Genomic DNA, 23,003 nt, shown 5'->3' on the forward strand with positions numbered 1-23,003 from the left:
TGTTACAGAAGAACAACAAGAGTTAGAGTGCTCATACAAAGGTGTGAAGTTACTTCATTTTCCTATGAATCTAAGTATTTGTGATGATCAAAATTATGATTTGATTAACCTTTAATTCAGTTGACAATGAGCTAATTATGGCATGATACTGCAATGAATAGTGGGCAGTGTAAATGCTATTAAGGGCACTATTCTAATGCCCTGAAATGAGCCAATGGTACATATAATGTCTCCAAGGCCAAAGCTAGATTACTCAGCATGGTGAGTATGCCAATACATGGCTGAGGAACAGGAGCATAGCCCAATAACCTTAACTTATCAGGTAGCACTTAACAATTCAATAGATTGGACATCACATTAATAAGGTCTGTAGCGTATCCCAAGTCAAGCCTTCCCTTGGAGTGCTTCTCCATTCACATCAATTAGCAATGGTCAATCTAATTGGAGGGTTTCCTCTTTCTTTTCACTGACAACTTTACAGACATGTAGGTCCTTATTGGGGATTTGTCAGGGCGGACTTCAGAGTCATCCTGTGCTTGAAGGGTCATAGCAGGTATATACTGCTTGTGAAATGGTGGAGACAGGTCATAAGACATGACCTTACTGTCTTAAAGTTACTGGTCAAGTAGTGGAGCTCCTTACCATTCAGGTGTGTATTGAATCCTGGCTTTTCGGCCATGCTTATCCTGATTCTAAATCTTGGAAGCTTTTAGGGAATTTAGGGCAGTCATCAAGAATGAATGTTATGTTCTAAATCCCCCTTATTTACCGTTTTGCCTCTTTTCTTCTTTCTGAATATTTAATTGAATGTTAACTATTCATCAAATTGTATTTATGATGAAAAGTGAAATTGAAAAATAAAAATACTCAAAGCAAGCAGGTACTGCAGAAATGTATGATAATTATTATTACTTTAAAGGACAATGTCAGGTTTTGATGGAGAGAGAATGTGCACAAGACCGCTACAGCATGCATCTCATTTATCATTTATTCAGAAACGTTCGATGTTTTCACTTGTGATTTCCTTTCCAGTTCTAAGAGAATTATTCAGTTTAAATTACAACTGACTGATTCTATGTATTTTTACTTTATGATATGATAGTATCGTAAAATTAGGAAGATATATAAAATATGCTTGATTTAATTTGATCTTATTTTATCTGAATATTCAATACCTCAATACTTAAGCTCTAAATAAATGTACCAAAAAATAACCAATCTGCTATGCTAAAAAGTATGTCTTTGTATTTTTTTTAAGCTTTACAGTTTTATTGCTTTATTACTTTATTGTATACTTCTGTGACTATTTTCTGATCCTTTCTTTTCGTTTTATAATATTTTCTAAATCAATGTGGACTATGAAAATCTTTAAATAATTCTAACAAACCTTAACATTGGGAATATTTTGAAAAATAGCATAAACAAAATAAACAGATCTAAGTTCATGGCAAACCACAAGAGATTTTCTTCGCTACTGAAACATGCGTATTTACACCCCTCACAAGGGATAAACTAGTTATGCACAAAGGACAAGTAACACCACAAGCAATTTACAGAAAAATGAAATGAGGAAATGATCATCAAGAAATAACTTTACCGTCTGGACATGGCACAGTTTTCGACATAGTACCAATTGAGTGAAACAAAATTCAAACTCAAAACGTAATAAGAAATACAACACACACTCCGTAGGCATACACAGTGCTGAATATACCAGAATAGTTGCTTATGGTTCAGTCATCACCGAAACATTGTTACATATTCTTCTGTTTCTGTGTTTCAGACGGGCTGTGTATGTAAATGCCGACAAGTAAGGCGGAGATATTGCGCTCAAGATGAACAAAGACCGTCTACCTTCTGCAGCTTGAGATCAGGTGTCTCATTCTCAGGAAAGGATACTATCATTTAATGTCACTAAATAAGTCTTCATAAATAGTGCAAGCAGAGAAGGACGTCAAGTCTCCAAGTTTTTTCATGATATACATTTCTCTCACCTACTGAGGAATCGACAGTTAGTTTTGTTGGTACAGATACTAACCACTTCACAGAGAATATAGTGCCACAAACCCGACATGACACCCACAAACCAGGAAGCTAAGTTTGGTTCAGATCAATGAAAGCAAAGATAGAAAAAAATTGTATCTGAAGAAGACCAGCGTATGATTAGATCCCATTCATAATCAATGTATAAATACTTTTCAACAAAGGGAATCCATTACTGTAAGACGTCGTTCTAACATAAAAAGGAAATATTAGCTTTCCCCGATCTTTCAGCTCCAACCATCAGGTTGCCAATTAAGGAAAGGACAGTAAAGATGGTGGCACTAGCTCTGTAATTAGCTAATCTGAAGACATCACTTTGGGAAGTGACGAGAAAGAGCCGTTTTATTTTCATACTAAAAATTCTAAAGCAATACAAAATAATCAAAACGGTTCCTTGAGATTTCAGAATCTAATCAATTATTGCAATTAGACTACAAAGAAGCAAGCACACAGATCAAACGGATTCGAGAGAGATGTCTTTTTCTGGAAGAGAATATATGTCTGAGACCAATACACAAAGAAGAAGTAAGAACTCGTTACAAAGTTCCCATCTACATTATGCTATTCCTGACATTCAGATCCATGTGCCTGATGAAGACACAGACGCTAATTACTCAGAAAATTCTAGTGCAAGCTCAGAAACAGATGTGGATTCCACACCTCAGTCACAATTAGATAGCATAGAAGGCAATTTTTTTGAAGAATCACAAAACCCAATTTTTTATGACGATAATCTTTACAACAGTGAACAAGAAAATGCCTTCTCCTCCATCATGGACCTTCCGGATCTTAATAATTATATGGTGATCCCAAATGTTGATCCTTCCAAAAATGCGCGATCTAAATCTAATTCTAATCACTCAGTCAGCAGATCAAACTACTTTAAAGCAACTACTGAGGAAGGCGACGAGCTTCCACAAAACTATATTCATAATAAGCAACCTGACAAGAAATCAGGCTTTCTGTCAAGTGAAATTCCTGCTGATAAACAAAGGCGCAAATCTGTCACTGATCTGGCTCCTTTTATGCAGCCAAGAAAGTCTATTGTTGAATTAACCCCTGCAATGCAAGCCCGTATTTCAGTTTTTGAAACTAATTTAGGGACAGAAAATCAAATACTGAAATCAGATGACACAGCCACAGAGAGAAGAAAGTCACTCATAGAAGAAATACCAACTGTAGAACGCAGGCGATCAATCAGAGCAGAGGTATTAGAACTTGAACGACGTTACTTGTCAGGAGATGAAAGAGCAAATCCTGACTATCTCCCAGAGACTAAAGATGAGATACAAGCACTTCAACGACGTAGGTCGATAAGAAACGAAATACTCAGTTTTGAGAGACGTGGATCAATGCAAGACCAAACAATAATTCCTTCCAGAAGACGTTCAAGAGCAGATAGTGATGAAAATTTGCGTCGCAAGTCAATTAAAACCGATAGTTCTGAAGGTGATAATGAGATAGTAATGCGAGCTGAAGTTTTGAGTCCTGAGAAGGGTATATCAATTAAGAAAAAAATATTGGAAATGGAACGGAGGAAGTCAATAAAAGAAAATGAAAGAGTATCAACAAATGAATATAGAAATACACCAGAAATTGAAATACAGCCACCTGACTCAGATGGAGGATTTTCTGATACAGAAGAACAATACTTTAGGTCAGTTAAACCATATCTCAAGTACAGGAAGTCAATATCAGAACTTGAACCTTATTTCCTTCACCAAAGTGAAGCACTGAAGTTAAGTTCATCAGTTCAAGAAGAAATAGCTAGACTTGAAGAGGAATCTGCTATGGGAGAAGAGAAAAATGACGCTATATCTTTCAGTGACCTTACCAAAAACAATTTTGAGCAAGAGCATTCAGACTTCAAATCAGAAAGAGGAGAATACCAAGAAGAATTCGAGTCAGAAAATATGAATTTCCCTGATTCCAGAAGATCAAGCAAGAGCTCTGCTACAAGTAAAGAGAGGCATCTTGTATCCAGAGAGTCAAGGCCAGTAGAAAAGGTTAGTGAGTACCAGCAGGATACCAAATGCAATGAAGAGAAAAGTATATTAAGCAGCACATTTTCTTATTTAGAGAAGCAAAAATTGTTTGAAAATTCATCCCTCAGTGATGCTATTTACATTCCTATAGATTTATCATCAGGAAAAATTTCTCATATATCTACTCAAACAAATTTAGATGAGAGTACTTGTAGGTTTGATAGTACAAGTAATGAACAAGCATCATATTCTTATTTGCAGGTTGATGGAGATCAAGACATTAACAGAAAACAACTCTTAGAACATCAAAACTCAATAGCCATGGAAGAATCGGAGTTTATCAGTCGAAGGCTCAGTAATGATCCTTTAACTTACAGTGAAAGAGACATATCTGATTCAACAATCAGCCACTCAAACAGAAATTCTTTTTCTCTGGATAATGTACAAAAATCCTCAAGGAAGAATTCCTTTTCAGAAGAAGGCTCTTTAAAATCATCAGGATTAATAAGTAGTCAAGGGGATAGAATGCAAATAAATGAAACAAGCACTGAAGAGCCTTCAAACTATTTAACAACAGACTCTAATATAGAGGTGAATCAAAGAAGAAAATCAATAGCTTTAGAAGTATTAGGGTTTCTTACCAGGAGGATAAGTAATGCACTTGAAACAGATAATGAAAATCAAACATTCCAAAAGACTGACGAGCAGGAGTTTCAAGAAGGGGATTATAAGTCTCAAACATCATCAATATACAATAATGACAGTAAAAGTGCATCAAGAAAATCCTCAGTTATTGATCGGAAGCTGTCACAAGGATCTACACCTCATGAAGCTCTCAGTTGCTCCCCACAAGAATCCATATCACCAAATCATGATAACCTTGGTACTGAAGAGATTGTACAGTATGACCAACGGCGTAAGTCAGTTACCATGGAAGCCTTGGACTTTATGGTTCGAAAATTCAGTAGTGAGCCAATTCCAGATCATCAATCAAGGAGATCAAGTATCAATCCTGAAGATGTAGGGGATCTTGAAGAAACTGAGAAAATGCAATCAATGACAGTTCAGATGTATAACGAGGACAATCGAAGATCACTATCTGATAAAGGTAGTCGAAGATCTTCTAGATCATCAGTCCACAATAATCACAGGTTATCAAGAGGCTCGGTAACAGCTGATGACCAATATGGGACACAAAAAGAGATAGATTATGTTACTGAGACAAGCAGGTCAAGAAGAAGTTCAGCATCAGCTGAAGATGGTCATAGATCACAACGAGGATCAATAGCATTTGAAAGAGGATCGGTATCTTTAGAATTTGATCGCAAATCGCAAAGGAATTCATTAATAAATGAGGATGGCAACAGATCTCGTAGGAGTTCTATAAATGATAATGACGACTCAGTATCTCACGCTGGATCAAAATTGGTTGATGATGGCCAAAGGTCTCGCAAGAATTCAGCGGTAATGGAAGATGAGAGATCTCACCGAGGGTCCATATCAGACAGTGTTAGCCATAGATCTCCAAGAGGATCTATATCATTACATGAAAGTCACACACCTAATCGAGGTTCTGGATTATTTAATGATGCTAGAATCTCTCCTAGAGGATCAATATCCAGTGAAAGAAACTACAGATCTCGCCAGGGGTCAACATCAGTCGATGAAGGCCAAAGATCTCGCAGTGGATCGGTAACAATTCAAGATGGACAAAGATCTCACAGAAATTCATTCTATGAAGAAGAGCAAGCCAAATCTCGCGATAGTTCTCGAAAGGGTTCTATTGATGGTAGAATCTCTCCTAGAGGATCAATATCCAATGAAAGAAACTACAGATCTCGCCAGGGGTCAACATCAGTTGATGAAGGCCAAAGATCTCGCAGTGGATCGGTAACAATTCAAGATGGACAAAGATCTCACAGAAATTCATTCTATGAAGAAGAGCAAGCCAAATCTCACGACAGATCTCGAAAGAGTTCTATTATGAATGACACCCAAGATGAGATGAATGACAGTTTAAAAGAAGAGACTCATGAAGAGCCAAGACGAAAGTCAATTGGAATGGAGGTTTTAGGATTTATTGCAAGGCGATTTAGCAATGCATCTGAGAATGAAGCGGGCACTACCATACCTTCTATTACAGTTGAAGAGCATAAAGATAGTCAGACTTATGAATCACCTCAAGGAAGTCGAAGATCTTCATTCTCAAATTATCACAGATCTTCAGTTGATGAATATCAAAACGATTCACAGTTAGTTGATGAGGAGCCTGTTAATTCACGGAAGAGTTCAATATCGACTAAAGATGGGCGCAGATCTCAGAGAGGGTCAGTATCAGCTGAAGATAGTCAACTATCACGTAAAGCATCCATGGTATCTGATAGTGGCAGAAGGTCTTCCAAAGGTTCAATAGTACATGATGGCCATAGGTCGCATAGAGAATCAATATCAGCAGAAGAAGGTGAAGGATATCACAATGAATCATCAATATTGAGAGAGGGTCAGTCTTCTCGTAAAGGGTCTGTATCAACTAATGATGATTGGCGATCACCAAGAGGATCATTTTCAATAGAAGAAAGCCAAACGTCAAAGAGGGGGTCAGTGACAGATGAGTATGGTCGAAAATCTCAAAGAAATTCATTAATAAATGAAGATATCAACAGATCTCGTAGAAGCTCTATAAAAGATGAAGATTATTCAATCTTAGTTGATGAAGGTAAAAGATCTCGCAAAAATTCAATGGCAGCAGAAGATGCAAGATCTCACAGAGGGTCCATATCAGAGAATGTTAGCCATAGATCTCCGAGAGGATCAATATCATTACATGAAAGTCACACACCTAATCGAGGTTCTGGATTATTTGATGATGCTAGAATCTCTCCTAGAGGATCAGTATCAAGTGAAAGAAACTACAGATCTCGCCAGGGGTCAACATCAGTTGATGAAGGCCAAAGATCTCGCAGTGGATCGGTAACAATTCAAGATGGACAAAGATCTCACAGAAATTCATTCTATGAAGAAGAGCAAGAAAAATCTCGCGATAGATCTCGAAAGAGTTCTATTATGAATGACACCCAAGATGAGATAAATGACAGTTTAAAAGAAGAGACTCAAGGAGAACCAAGACGAAAGTCAATTGGAATGGAGGTTTTAGGATTTATTGCAAGGCGATTTAGCAATGCATCTGAAAATGAAGCGGGCACTACCATACCTTCTATTACAGTTGAAGAGCATAAAGATAGTCAGACTTATGAATCACCTCAAGGAAGTCGAAGATCTTCATTTTCAAGTTATCACAGATCTTCAGTTGATGAATATCAAAACGATTCACAGTTAGTTGATGAGGAGCCTGTTAATTCACGGAAGAGTTCAATATCGACTAAAGATGGGCGCAGATCTCAGAGAGGGTCAGTATCAGCTGAAGATAGTCAACTATCACGTAAAGGATCCATGGTATCTGATAGTGGCAGAAGGTCTTCCAAAGGTTCAATAGTACATGATGGCCATAGGTCGCATAGAGAATCAATATCAGCAGAAGAAGGTGAAGGATATCACAATGAATCATCAATATTGAGAGAGGGTCAGTCTTCTCGTAAAGGGTCTGTATCAACTAATGATGATTGGCGATCACCAAGAGGATCATTTTCAATAGAAGAAAGCCAAACGTCAAAGAGGGGGTCAGTGACAGATGAGTATGGTCGAAAATCTCAAAGAAATTCATTAATAAATGAAGATATCAACAGGTCTCGTAGAAGCTCTATAAAAGATGAAGATTATTCAATCTTAGTTGATGAAGGTAAAAGATCTCGCAAAAATTCAATGGCAGCAGAAGATGCAAGATCTCACAGAGGGTCCATATCAGAGAATGTTAGCCATAGATCTCCGAGAGGATCAATATCATTACATGAAAGTCACACACCTAATCGAGGTTCTGGATTATTTGATGATGCTAGAATCTCTCCTAGAGGATCAGTATCAAGTGAAAGAAACTACAGATCTCGCCAGGGGTCAACATCAGTTGATGAAGGCCAAAGATCTCGCAGTGGATCGGTAACAATTCAAGATGGAAAGAGATCTCACAGAAATTCATTCTATGAAGAAGAGCAAGCCAAATCTCGCGATACATCTCGAAAGAGTTCTATTGATGGTAGAATCTCTCCTAGAGGATCAATATCAAGTGAAAGAAACTATAGATCTCGCCAGGGGTCAACATCAGTTGATGAAGGCCAAAGATCTCGCAGTGGATCGGTAACAATTCAAGATGGACAAAGATCTCACAGAAATTCATTCTATGAAGAAGAGCAAGAAAAATCTCGCGATAGATCTCGAAAGAGTTCTATTATGAATGACACCCAAGATGAGATAAATGACAGTTTAAAAGAAGAGACTCAAGGAGAACCAAGACGAAAGTCAATTGGAATGGAGGTTTTAGGATTTATTGCAAGGCGATTCAGCAATGCATCTGAAAATGAAGCAGGCACTACCATACCTTCTATTACGGTTGAAGAGCATAAAGATAGTCAGACTTATGAATCACCTCAAGGAAGTCGAAGATCTTCTAATGCTTCATTCCAAAGTTACCACAGATCTTCAGCTGATGAACATCAAAGGTCACAAAGAGATTCAGAGTTTGTTGAACAGGAAGCTATTAGTTCAAGAAAGAGTTCAATATCATCTAGAGATGGGCGCAGATCTCAGAGAGGGTCAGTATCAGCTGAAGATGGACACATATCACGTAAAGGATCTATGTCTTTTGAAGATGGTACAAAACATCACAGGGATTCCATTCCTTCCGGGGGAGGCCAGATACCTCAAAGATTATCCCAGGAAGTGCATGAAATTCCTGCTTTACAAGAAAAAACTATTGATTCCAGGAAAAGCTCACATACACAAGAAGTAAATAATGTTTCACAATTTAGTTCTGAGAGTGATACAGAACCTAATGACATCAAGTATGACAAATATAAAGTACGTGACAGTGTCCCAAGTGAAACTTCAGATGTCATATTACACCACTATATTCAAAGATCATTCAGTGAAGAAACACCTGAGATAACCGACTATGTATCTGATTCTGAAAGTGGATCAGAATTGAACTTTGAGCTAGCATTGAACGAAATAGAATCAGACAGTCAGTCAACAATTATAATAAATGGAAATCAGGTCCAAAATTACAAGATGACAATGCAGCAGAAGGAAATTCTTGTCATGAATAAGTATAAAGATGAAAAAGAAACACCAGATCTGTACGAAGCTTTATATGGCCATATCATAACACTCCTTACACTCCCTGAACTTGGAGGGAAGGAGCATGAATTATGTGCAACATTTATACCCGACGTTACACTTGAATCATCAATTAATGATACCGAATGGAATGAAATCTCTCAAAAATACAAAAATATTACAGGATTCTCGACACCTGGTATAACTCAAATGTCTGCATTAACTACATTGGACAGAAAGGGAGGATGGACAACAGCAGATGCCCTACAAAACCAGAAGAAAAGGAAACCTCTTGACAGGTAAGATGAAAAACACTCAGTTCAACATGCTCCTAATTTTCTTGCCCTTTAGTGGAATGAAAATGATTTTAGAGCACATCAGTTTCTCTTTATGAGGTTACACCGGAAAAATATTTGTGAAAGTGTATGGAAGCATGAATGTATACATGAATGGATAAAGTATGTGAATATTGTTTCCCACGCTTGACATTATGAGCAACTATGCAAATATAGACTTCAGCAGTAGTATGGGATTATACCTGAATACTGTTACCTGAGGAGGTAGCAACCATCTTGAGTCACTATTTGTGTCCAGGTTTAGTAAACTTAGACAGTTACACTGGAATTCAAGAGTGAATGAAAGATTGGGAATAAGAAAAAGGTGGCTGTATCTGGTTTGGTAAGGTTATGTTAGGCTAGGAGTAGGTGGGATATTGTGAGGTCAGAATACTGTTAGAGTATATAAAGAAGCAGAGGGAATTTGGTCCAGGACTTTATCATGTATACAGTCATAGCAGAGAAAATAATGACCTTATGACCCGAGACTGAGAAATGTTTTAAAAGATTATTGATTTCATCTGATGTTATGAATATATAGGTGACAGACGGAAACTGAGTAGTTGGTATTTGGGTATCTCAGAAATAAATGCAAGTGAAGAAAACAATATGGAAATATGTTATAATATATACAGAAAAGTGCAAAAAAAGAATTTAACAGATTGCTTAATAATGCAGAATATAAGGAAGTGCAATTAGAGAGCATTAAATGGTTAAGGATACATAATTATAAATATTACTTATATGACGATCAAGTTGAGGATAACTTGCTGTTCCAGCAGCAATTGAACTGTTGAGAAGCATGAAAAAGAAAATGAATGAGGCATTAGCTAAGTTTACGGATACAAAAGTGTGGAAAAAAATTATACCATGAGAGGACTGACCATGGTTTCGTTTGATAAGCTTGTATTAGAGATGTATTGGATATCCACATCCGCGGATTATCAGCATTTTTTATAAATCTGCATCTGCATTGACAATTTCTTAACATCCGCATCCGCATTAACATTGCGAGCAAAACCCGCATCCACAGTTTGAGAAGGCAGATATGAGGACATCACCCCTTGTTCATTGTTCAATAGTTCATACTCATACATTGTAGCTAAAAGTAGATTTAGTTTTTTTTTTGCTAAATTTGGCTTTTTTGTTTTATTATACAGAATACATGATACACATTTTATACAGCATATACTTAATAAGTAGCTCTATTATAGCATACTCATTTTAAAGCACATGCTTCAGTAATTTCACATCATTTACAGCAAAGAATGGCTTTGAGTTTTGTTACCCTTATCATGCATTGAGCACGAAACAACCTTGTGCTAAGACATCTAAAACATTCGTGTATCGCTGTTACTGTTTGTATGAAAGTATACACACATACATGAGTATCACTTACGTTTCTACTTCCAATTAGTACATCAAATATTATGTAGTAATACATAATTTTGAATTATTTCGCGGAAAATTGTCTTTTAACAACTGATTATATCTAAATTATTTAGATGATCAAAGTATCCGCATCTGCGAGGATATGGTCATCAAATATCCGCATCTACATCCGCTATTTAAAATATTGATATCTGCATTCACATCAGCAAATGTAAAAAAATTGCTATTCACATCCGCAGATCCCATTTTCAGACATCCAATTCATCTCTAGCGTGTATGTTCAGGATCACCTCCTTTCATTTATGTTTTGCTTAACTAACTGGAGTACCAATACTATTGCTTTTGGATGCTTAGTCATCGTAGACTTCCTACAGCCTGAGCTTTAGTTTCCTCATTGTTGGAGTGCCTGGAAGCATACATGTCTTGGCTCTGTTTTATCCTGATGTTTAGTTTTATTTGTTAATTTTGATTTAATGTTTCCTGTTTTACACCGATTTTTATATCATTTGTTCTTTCATTATTTTTATAGATGCATATTCTGTGACATTAAACTTGTTTGCCTAGATTAATCCCTATCAGGTTGTTCCCTCAGATTATAAACTTATTCTAAATAATAACAATGATATTAGAGAATAGAACTGTCTTTTAAACATGTTTCATTAGAAGTAATGGCTGTGTTAGCACGTTTGTTAATTTTATATTCCCCTTTCCCATAAAACAAATCATGCAAGGAACGATCTGTATTCATTGTCACTATGATGATCTTGATGGATATGGACACAGATGTGCATTTTTTGTTTTAATAACATCGCCTCCAAATCCATGCAACGCGAAGGGCATCTGAAATTCTGCAACTCATATTTTTCATTTGTCGTAGCTTCCAAAATTTTTTTTCTTATCTCGACCCTCCCGTATAACAGCACGCTTCCATGTAGGCCAGTGTCTTCCAACTCTTGTAGCGCCAGATGAACTAGAGCTGACACTATCAAAGACTATCCTCCAAAGGGTGGTACAAAGAACAAGCCCACATTCTCCATCTTCGTAACATCCCTCATATGCAAGTTTTCACTCTGCTCTTTCATCTCAACCTAATATCCTTCCTAACACTTTATTCTAAAATCAACAAAATCGTTTATATATTTTTGTTATTTAACTGCGTGAGCGTAGGAGCACGCATGTGTGTGTGTGTGTGTATATGCATCTTCTCATAGGTATGTATACTACCGCAGCATAACGACAGTGACATTCTGTGGATGTGGGTTTCTCGGAGGCTACCTGGTGGGCGCAGCAACGTACCTCCAAGAACGTGCGCCTCACCTCTTGCAAGGACGTCTTGCAGGATCGTCGGTTGGTTCCTTGATAGCCGCCTGTCTAGCCTGTGACGTTCCACTTGAGGTACAGTATATTATTGACTCTATATATTGACGTTCTTTCTTTGGGTGAGGGTCAGTCAGGATAGTTATTGACTTTATATATTGACATATTGACGTTCTTTCTTTGGGTGAGGGTCAGTCAGGATAGTTATGAATATTTTATTAGTACACCCCAGTAATAAAAGAAAGTAGGAATTTGTCAGTGAAAGCAAATTGATTAATTTAGTAGACCGTAATAGTAAAGATAACATTAGATTATAAAACCGATAACCAAGAGGATAGAAAGAACCTAGACAAGGCTGTTCAAGTACCGTTCAGCACGTCTACATAATATTGATAAACTTCTCCTCTGCATAGTGCGAAGCTTGGTCCTAGGCCATTAATAGGTGTCAGAAAGCTGTTGATAAATTCTTGGGAAGAAGAATGGCGTCGTAAGTCCACCACATCCTTGATGGAAATATTCCATAAGAATACAGGCCAAAGGCGACTCCAACGTAAATGTAAAGGAACAGCTCAGAACAAAAGAGATGTGTATTTCTGGTGATAGAAGTTCACTCTCGACGTGGTTCGGAGTCACGTAAAGCCGTTGGTCCTGTTGCTGAATAACCACTGGTTCCTAGCAACTTAAAAACACCTTACAACCAAACAAAAAGAAAAAAATTCAATTCTGAGCTTGGATGAGAGAGAATACGGCCAGTTACATAAACTGAATGAAACGGAGGTCGCTTCATTTGTGGCGGAGACAAACAGAGGACGCCTAAGAAATCGGAGACGACAAGAGAATTGAATGCTCTTGGTCACATTATAATCTTTGTCATGATAATATTTCTTATTTCACGCACCACACCCAACCCCATAAGAATGTTTAAAAGCATACTTGAATGGCAAAACAAATAAAAGTTATCAGACTGATTCAGGCTTTAGTAAAAAGTGAGTGAATAGGAATGAGTTTTAGTGATGACAAGAATTAAAGTCTGCCCTGCCAGTAGGATAAAGAAAACGGGTAAATAATGAGAGAAAGGGCATTTCTAAGTAGCAACTCTGCACGGACGGACTGCAGTGAACGGTCCCGCGAATACAAAAGCCACCAGGGATTGAGGGGTCGAATGTATTTCGCCGTGGGGAGTTTATTACAGCTTACCGAGAACATTACATTCATAATAAACAACCAATATACTGTAGAGATAAGTCAATTTCCAAGGAAATACCAGACGTGGAGCAATTACTTAGATCTACCCAGAACACAAGATTAGGCTAGTCTTATGAACTTAATCTTTCGTCATTCAAGTAGTGAACAGGGAGTTAATAAAAAACAGTGGATATTTTGCCGTGTCATGGCAGGCTATACGAAGTGGATATTTTGCCGTGTCATGGCAGGGTATAAGAAGTGGATATTTTTCCGTGTCACGGCAGGCTATACGAAATGAATATTAGGTATTCCGTGTCACGGCAAGCTACGTATTTGACTCGATATTTAATTGGTTAAACAACAACAAAATTAAACACTTCAGCAAACCTTTCAAAATACTGAACTTTCATAAACAAAATGAGATACCTATAGGAAACTGCTATACGAACTATAATAAGCATGTGAAGTCTTCTTAAAATGACTATTGAAGTCAGTTTTGAATCCAATATGGCGTCCCACCAAGTAACGATGCACCCTTCGCCGCGTTTTGACACTTCCTTCCCAGGGCCCATGTAACGGTGTGCTGAACACTACTTGCATTTATATATATATATATATATAATATATATATATATATATATATATATATATATGTAATGTTTATCGATATTGCTCAAGATTTTAGTAGTAATTAGCACAATAAAACAACATTTTGTGGCTTATATACTAGTGAAAGTATGAGACATGGAATTCTTGGGGGTCATGTGGTTGAACTGAAATGGGTTCTTACCTTGTAATCCGTGGTTTTATCCTTACTGACATCACAACTGCAACTCCACAGTGCTTATTTGATTGTAATTATACACATTTTGTTCCTAATTCACTCAAAATACCGCTTAAAATTCGTGAGAATGGTTGTTTACAGCAATTGACTCCATCAAAGTAACGAAACTGTGGTGCTGGAACAACTTTCCACAGTCCACTGTCCAGCCTTATTGTACATCTGGCTGCCTGCCACAAACATTCGAGAGTGGTGGACACCGCAAAATGTGAAGTAATCAAGTTATTATGCGAGCATTATGATCATAATAATAACATGAATAACTGGTAAACTTCTTAGAATGCAATGTTTACATATGAGTGTTACCACATTCTGCAAGAAAGTTGACTTGGGTATGACCATTTATCAGGAATTGGTACTACACTCAAGATATCATGACGTCATAATAAGGGCTGAAATAAAGGTCCTGAATCTAAAAATATTACATAATGCACTATTATATTTTACAAAACTTATACTATTTATGTAAAATATATTACACCATGCAATATATATTAGTAGTATATAAAAACAACTATACGAAAACGCGAAAAATACATCGTAAAGTTCACAACAAAAACGTTAAAATTTGTCCCACGGCAATACATCAACTTCGCACAGCCTGCAGCAACACGGCAAAATACCCACTTCGTTAATGAAATGGAACTTCGCGTGATTTACAATTTCCATAATATCTCATGTATTAAAAAATATCGTATTATAAAATTTTGCCAAAGTGGTCGAGTTATGTAACACTAAATACAACTTAACGGCTTCTTATCTAGCTCCAATGAATCATAGTCGGAGTAATATATCGACCGGTGCATCTTTATTTTATTTAATGTAGTTTCATTGTCAATGCTACTTACGTCATGTTCTTAGATCAGTTTCCTCGGGTAATCTGCAGAACGACGGGACGACCTCTGAACAGATGTGTAGTCCATTGTCTCCGATGTTTGCTACACTCGTTCCGCTCCTTCGAACTGTGAACTATAAATTTGTGTAACATTACCAGAAGTATATAGATACGGTGTATTGTCCTAACAAATATATATATATGTATATATAGATATATAGAATATATTATTATCTAATCTAGATATTAATATTATATATATATATATATAATATATACTTCTATATCTAATAATATATTAATAAAATTAAAGATATATAATAATATATTAATTATATATATATATAGAGGTATATATATAAAATAATATATATATATAGATGATGCTATATATATATGTATTATATGCTTATATTATATATATCTGATATATAGCTATCTATGATATATATAATATAGTATATATTTAGTATATATATATGTATTATATATTATCAATATAATTATCGAATATCTATATATATAATATATAATATATATATATGGATATAATATATAAGTATATATAGATATACATATATCCTAATATATATATCTAATTTAGTATTTATACATATATCTATTATATTATATAGTATTTATATAGTATATGACATACATATATTATAATATATATACTAATAGATAATATATATATATAATATTATATATAATATAGTAAATAGATATTATATATTAATATATATATATAATTATATATATATAATTGTATGTGTTGGTGTGTTGTGTGTGTGTGTGTGTTTAAAAAATCACAGTAGATGCACGTGACTTCATTAAATAATGCGAATACTAAAGGAAAATGATTGGCAAGTTATCTCTTTGATTTTTACCCTTTTGACAATTAACCATCTGGTATTCTTGATCTTTTTGTTTACCTGATAAGTCTCTCTCTAACTGTATTTCATTCGTTCCTAGACAATGTCTTAGTAAAGACGAAAGCGCTTGGATTTCTGCCTATCATTTTCCTGTGGTATTCGCAATATATATATATATATATATATATATATATATATATATATATATATATATATATATATATATATATATATATACATTATATATATATATTAATTAGAGCTTTATATTAGACAAAAGGAGTGCATATTTTTCAAATACTAAGCTGCAGTTTTCTCTCAGTATGTTCGCAAGAACATACTGGCAACAGCTGACGTCGCCCAGAAATACCTCATGGGTCCCTTCAACCCATTTTTCCCGATTGAGGAGCCGTTACTCAAGAACCTTCTGAAAATGATACCCGAGGATGGACACATTAGAGCTTCTGGAAGGCTTTACTTGTCTCTCACTCGAGCCACAACGTTGACTAATGAGGTAAGATAGCTTAGAAGTCTCAGATCTGTTCGAGTTCTTCATACATCATGCAAGGTAAAATAAGATGAACTATAACCTAACTACTCAAATTTCAACCTTATCTTTGATATTTGACCTATGACCTTCTAGTGAATGTTACCCAGGTTTGTGAGATCGTAGTCAATTTTGACCTGACTGCCAAATGCATAGGTATATTTGATTTTGAGTGAGTTGTGTATAAAGGCTCCTCTGCAGTGTCTCTGTGAATCACAAATCCTTTTGACTCCAGAAATGCTGTCCCCTCAGAAGCGCTAACACACCCACTACGCGAAGCTATGGCTACAGTTTTCGAGGTCACCAAGGCAAAAACTCCTTTGGTGTACACAAAACTCCTAAATCGATCCTGTCATACTAATCTGAATCTTATGATTATCAGATCTTCATAGATTTTTAACTCAGATAACTATTACTCTAAGTAACCTGACTTCATGTAAGATATAGCCCAGAGGAGGCCCAAGGCAAAAACGAACTAAGCGGCTGCATGGGGCCACACGCCATCAGGTAACCCCCAAGAGCGCTTGGAATATATTAAATTAATTAAAGTTAAAAAAGCAAAAATAAACAAATAAAGTACAAAATAAGTAAAGAATAAAAAAATTTATCCAGTTGCCCAATACAATTAGTCACGAGCCGCCACCGCATTCTCGCGTCTATCAATGTGCAACTGCAAATCCATTTGGTTAGCGTACGAAGTCAAGATTAATTCGGCACACATTTTGTGCACTTATTCAATTTTTTTTTTTCAAGCAAAAGTATCTGAATGGACTTTCAATGCGTTGTTCAGGTAGTTACAATCCTTCACGATAAGCCTCAGTTTCTATGGAAAAGATGCCCTTAAAAATACTGCTTGGCAATCATAGAAAATCTGAGCCAATGGACTATGATCGCACTTCGTGCTCCAAGTTTTATTGACAAAATTTCGTTCAATTTGTGCATCTATTTATTTTTACAACTGCTATCTTTTTATGTAAGAAGATACAAGTACTATGTTATTTGGTTTCATTTGTAGTGGGAAATTGCACCACTGCTTCATTTTTTTAAATATAAACAATTAATCTGGTTAACTTGTTTTTACTGTAAATGCAGTCTTGCCTGCTGATTTGTTTTGTTACTTTTATTATTATTATTATTATTAATATTAATATTATTATTATTATTATTATTATTACTATTGTTATTATTATTATTATTATTATTATTATTATTATTATTATTATTATTATTATTATTATTATTATTATTATTATTATTATTATTATTATTATTCAGAGGACTGAAGCCAATTCACATGGGCCAATGACTTGAAATTCAAGCTCCCAAAGAATATGATGTTCATTAGGAAGAAGTATGACGAGGTAAAGGGAAATAGAGAAAGAAGAGATCACACTTATCAAAAAAGAAAAAAAAAAGGAATAAATTAACAAATAGATAAAAATGTATTGAAATACCAGGAGAATATTATTAGGGTAGCTATGTATTGCACCTTAGCTTGAACTTCTGAAGTTCCAATTGCAAGACTTCCTCTGGGAGGCTGAATGTTCCACAGTCCAACGGTGTGAAGAATAAAATCTCTGGAAATGAGAAGTTCGACAGCGAGGCACATTTACTGCATATAAGTACTTCTGTTCAGCGAATCTAGTCGTTCTAGGCAAATAAAGGGAATCAGGGATCAATTGTGAATGTAAAAGATCTCTGTTGAAATATAACTTACAAAAAATGACAAACAAGAGACCATCCGTCGATGGTTCAAGTCATAACTACTACTATTAGGAAACAGAAACCTACTAACGCGAACCACTCTATCTGAAAGAGATAAATCTCTGGCAGAAGCAGACATCCACACCTGAGAACAGTATCCTAGTAAAGGAAGTACAAAAAACCTAAAACAGGATATTGAGTTTATCACTGTTATAAATATATAAGGCCTTACGACAATACTTAACTTTCTTGTGGCATTTGCTGGAACTTTCATTAGATGTTTCTCAAAAGTTAGATTTGTCGTCAAAGGTTACACCGAAAAAGTTGAAGCTTCAGACTCGTTCAGCAAAGTTCCATCCACCTGAAGGGAAGATGGGGTGGAAAATCTGTGCGAGATCTGCTAATCAGCAGTGTTTTCGTTTTATTGGAGTTCAACCTCATACCCCACCGACTACGCCATTCACTGGTGCGGTCCATGTAGCCTACCGATTGAGGCTGAGGGCAGCTTCATTCCTCATAAGTGGAGACTTTACTACACCCACAAGTGTTGCATCATCGGCATACTGAGCAATTTTGTTTTCCAGGCCAACAACCATGCCACTTATATACACTAGAAATAACTGTGGACCAAGAATACTACCCTGTGGAACTCCAGGCACAATAGGTTTTGTTTCACTAACGATCCGGTCCACAGCAACTCGCTGCTGCTACCTTTTCATCACCCTTACGCTTACAGACTTAGATTGTGGATGAGGGGTAATGGTCATCCTTCTTTAGATTTGTGTTTAAAGCTGTGCATAGACCTAGGTTAATACAAGTAATTTTTGTTGCTTTATACAATATTGTTGAGGAAAGGTCAGTCGGAAGAATATCACACAACGTGGTTTTGATATAAGAGAGCAATTACCTTCATTTAGACTGATAAATCTTGCATTAGGTAAATGCAAAGCTCGTACAAGACTTCAAGTTAGCAAACACGCACGACTTATTTTCCTATGTGATTACTAGTTACATATTGTAAGGTCCAAAGAAGAGGTGAAGGATGAAGCTAGAAAATCCATCATTGTTTGCAAATGGGAACATTTGTTTGTGAGAATGAAACTTTGTGCTGTCACTTTTATATCTGCTATCTTTTGGCGAAGATGGTTTTTTCGGATACGTTAACCAGTTACATTTGGGTAAGATAAATAAGTATTTAGGCAAAATCTACAAGCCACCTCCACAGAGTAGACCAGAATTATAATGATTTTCAATGCCATTTCCAAGAGATGGCACGGGTGATACTTTTCAGAACAATTTGCATTATCAATATTGTTAAGAATCTTAATACGAACAAAGGTATGCGAGTTATCTTTTATATTTCAGACGGAAAACATTTTTCCCTCAAAGGCACTACTAGATTTATATATCTCGCGCCTCTTATCCTGCAACGCTGGTAACCCCACAGGGATGTATATCACTCATTCGTAATGCTGATCAGAAAAAGACTTTCCTTCATATCTGACACATAATTAGAGCAGGTTAAATAAATACTAAAATGTATTTCTAAAAATGGTTGTGAGCAGGTGCACAATGTTTTCTGCAATAACAAAAAGAACAGTGTTATTTGTCCATTTTTGCAATTGTTTTTTAAACACTGATTATCATTTAATTTCCAAATGAATGTTCGTTACACATGTGAAGTTATCAAGATTACTAAAACATAGCCATAATCTGTCTTATCAATGTACAAAATGTTTGCCAAAGATATAGATTTTTATCAATATTTGCTTCCACTTTCCCCAGATCGTCAGTGAGTATTCATCGAGAGACGAACTGGTTAGAGCTATTCTTTGCTGCTGCTTCCTGCCTTTTATTTCTGGATTCTCTGTTCCTTCATTTAATGGCCGAAAGTGAGTAGTACTAATACTAATGTATATACTGTAGGGATCCCGAATTCCACTGGTCTTTGTCAAGTAAACCCTGCCTTTCACTGAGGAATACCAGAGGTCATGTAAGATGTTTCCGTAGAATTGTAACAAAGAAAACAATGGGAATAATCTCACAGGTGACTTGTTTTTCAGATATATAGACGGAGGCATGAGCAACAATATGCCGTTGAAAGGACCGAACACCTTATCCATCAATGCTTTCTCTGGAGTGTTTGACATATGTCCCGAGGATCCAGATGGACCTGAACGTCCACTGGTTACAGCTTTCAACCAAAGCGTCAGGATGACCAACAACAACCTGACAAGACTGATACACTCACTTCTCCCTCCGACGAGTGAAGTTCTAGACAAACATTTCCAACAAGGTTACGACGATGCCAAAAACTACTTTCCTCTGTGGAATACAAAGTGAGAAATCTGTAGCCTAAACAAGGTTGTCTTTATCTGACGGCATTTTTCATCATATTCTCTAAGCACATGATGCCACTTTACCTGTATTTTGGTGGCATCTATAAGAAATATTGCTTTCTAATGAAGTTTGCCTAGTCATGCCTTTTGCGATATCAAAATCTTGTGCTGGAATGCTTTGATGGTTTCCTTTAACAGATGTTCTTTCTAGTTAAACGTACTTTATGAATTGTGTGGCACAGAGCTTCTCTTTACAGTATTTCAAGACTAGACGTGTTGAGTTAAACTTTAGGGTAGTCATAAGTTTTTTCACAACTTCATAATGAATCACATGTATGAATAATCTTTATCTAAATACATAAGTTTACTGAAAACGCTTACAAAGTAATAAAATCTGAACGGATTAGGAATTCCACTCAACCAAAGAATGTATAATTATGTAAATGGTTCTTAACCATTGCCTTGATATATTCATATCTGACAAGGCAATATCCGAAGGAAGAGGCATATTATATTCCACAGTGTAATGCAATTGAGAAGAAATACCTGAATACAATCTTAGCATTAGATGATATCAGCTTGCGATGTTATATAATATTAAGATGCATGCGAGTGTCATCGGACTTGTGACCAAAAATTCTAGGTTTGAACTTGTAATCTCTTTTCAAGTTTGTATTACTAACCAGAAAACATTGCAACTGAGTACATGCCGTTTGTTTACCCTAAAATAATCAAAATTTTTCCTGGTGGATAAAGAAGTTCATCAGGATTCTGAAACTTCGTACTTAAACAAAGCAACATATTTTTTATGGATTAATGGAGTCTCAGGATTTACGAGTTGGAATTAAGTTTTCAACTGACAAAAATAAACTTTCTTTCAATTCAAGTCAGTTCAACTGACGTAGAAAACATAAGACAAAATAAAACAATTAATGATAAGAGGAAAACATGCACTGAATTTTTTTTATTGCTTATTGTTATTGTTTTATACATGAAAACAGTTTATTACTGTAGTTCCTATTAAGATATTGACACAATACTCCTCAGATTCCAAAGCTGATCCTATTGGTCATACATTCATACAGCTAATTAACGTTTTAAAGAATTGACTTTACTAAAAACTAGAAAAAACTTTTCAACGAAACTATTCATCTGCGAGAAAAAGTGCACCGTTAAAAACCAGTTAGAAAGTAAATGATGAATATATGGAGATGTCATTGCCCTACATCGCCAAGGGCTAAGAAATTAAGTCTAAATTGTATAGGATAACATAAGTTATGAAACAACGCATTGTAGTAAAGGCTATACACTTTTCTCACAAACATTCATTAGTTTAGCTTTGAAATATGCAGTAAACTCCGAAGATCTGAATAATAAGTCCTTAAACTTCAGGCCTTCTAAACTTGCATGAGACTTTAACAAGCTAACTCTCCTCTTCCTCTCTCAAAAACTCAAGAAACTTCTTTTGCAACACCAGGAATACCACCAGAAATTTCTTTTCTCCATTATTCAACTTCAGTAAATTATTCAAGGTTATTTAGACTTTGTTACTAATTCTATTAAGAGAATGAATTTTAATAAGATATCTTCAGACTCTAAAATGTGGGTTAACGATAATAAATATATGCATATGAAAAGTGAATTCACTTCACAAAGTATGTAGTATGTCTTCATACACTAAAGGATTGGAAAACCAAGACGAGCAGCAGGGTGCTGTAAAGTTACGTAAGACCAATGGAGATGAATGACAAAAGTTGATACGTAGTTCAAGAGGATTATTTTTAAAAGCTACCGGGCTTCATTTAAATGGTTTTTTTTAATGGTTAGGCAACTTCAATTCCTTTAAATAATTAACATGAAGCGTATATAAATGTGGATGACTGAGTTTTCATTTTCAGCAATGGTAAAGGTCAAGACAGAGTCGTCCTCCTTAGGGTTGAATAAATGACAATCGGCATGGGCGGAGGCAGACATGGAACAAAGCTTCAGCTCTGCATCACATATAAATGCAAGATGTGTCTTTTATTCTTCTTGTGGACACACCTTTCAGATCCCATATTACAGGGACTTTTAGAATGAGAATTGTGCATGCTCTTGTTTGGTATATATAAAAGATACTTTGATATATGTACCGGGATAATCGGATTGGTGTTTATCCAGGAGTTCTTCAGGATCCTGGAGTCGTGAAGACTGTTATAAAAAAAGGAAATCGGCGATTAGGCCGATATGAATAAAATACTTCCAGATTAAATTATTTTTTAGATATAGAACAAAGGGGATATATGCATGTATCATAGAAACCTTCTCCCTCTTTGTCAATGGTATTCCATGGAATCTCCCCTCCATCAAAGATCTCGGCCCGGCCACCGCGGAATCAGA

General features: G+C 35.8%; 1 protein-coding gene across 1 annotated transcript in view; it reads left to right on the top strand.

Annotated features, from left to right (window-relative positions):
- Positions 1-21,327, top strand: part of LOC135214729 (uncharacterized) — a 26,021-nt gene extending 4,694 nt beyond the window's left edge. The window contains exons 2-7 of the mRNA XM_064249067.1: positions 1,784-4,049; positions 4,290-9,553; positions 12,211-12,376; positions 16,357-16,548; positions 20,071-20,177; positions 20,349-21,327. Coding sequence (XP_064105137.1) covers positions 2,517-4,049; positions 4,290-9,553; positions 12,211-12,376; positions 16,357-16,548; positions 20,071-20,177; positions 20,349-20,628 — 7,542 coding nt within the window. The 5' untranslated portion in view covers positions 1,784-2,516 and the 3' untranslated portion in view covers positions 20,629-21,327. The remainder of the gene's footprint in view (positions 1-1,783; positions 4,050-4,289; positions 9,554-12,210; positions 12,377-16,356; positions 16,549-20,070; positions 20,178-20,348) is intronic.
- Positions 21,328-23,003: the final 1,676 nt, after the last annotated feature.

The sequence above is a fragment of the Macrobrachium nipponense genome, chromosome 46 (assembly GCF_015104395.2).
Source record: "Macrobrachium nipponense isolate FS-2020 chromosome 46, ASM1510439v2, whole genome shotgun sequence".
Classification (NCBI taxonomy): domain Eukaryota; kingdom Metazoa; phylum Arthropoda; class Malacostraca; order Decapoda; family Palaemonidae; genus Macrobrachium; species Macrobrachium nipponense.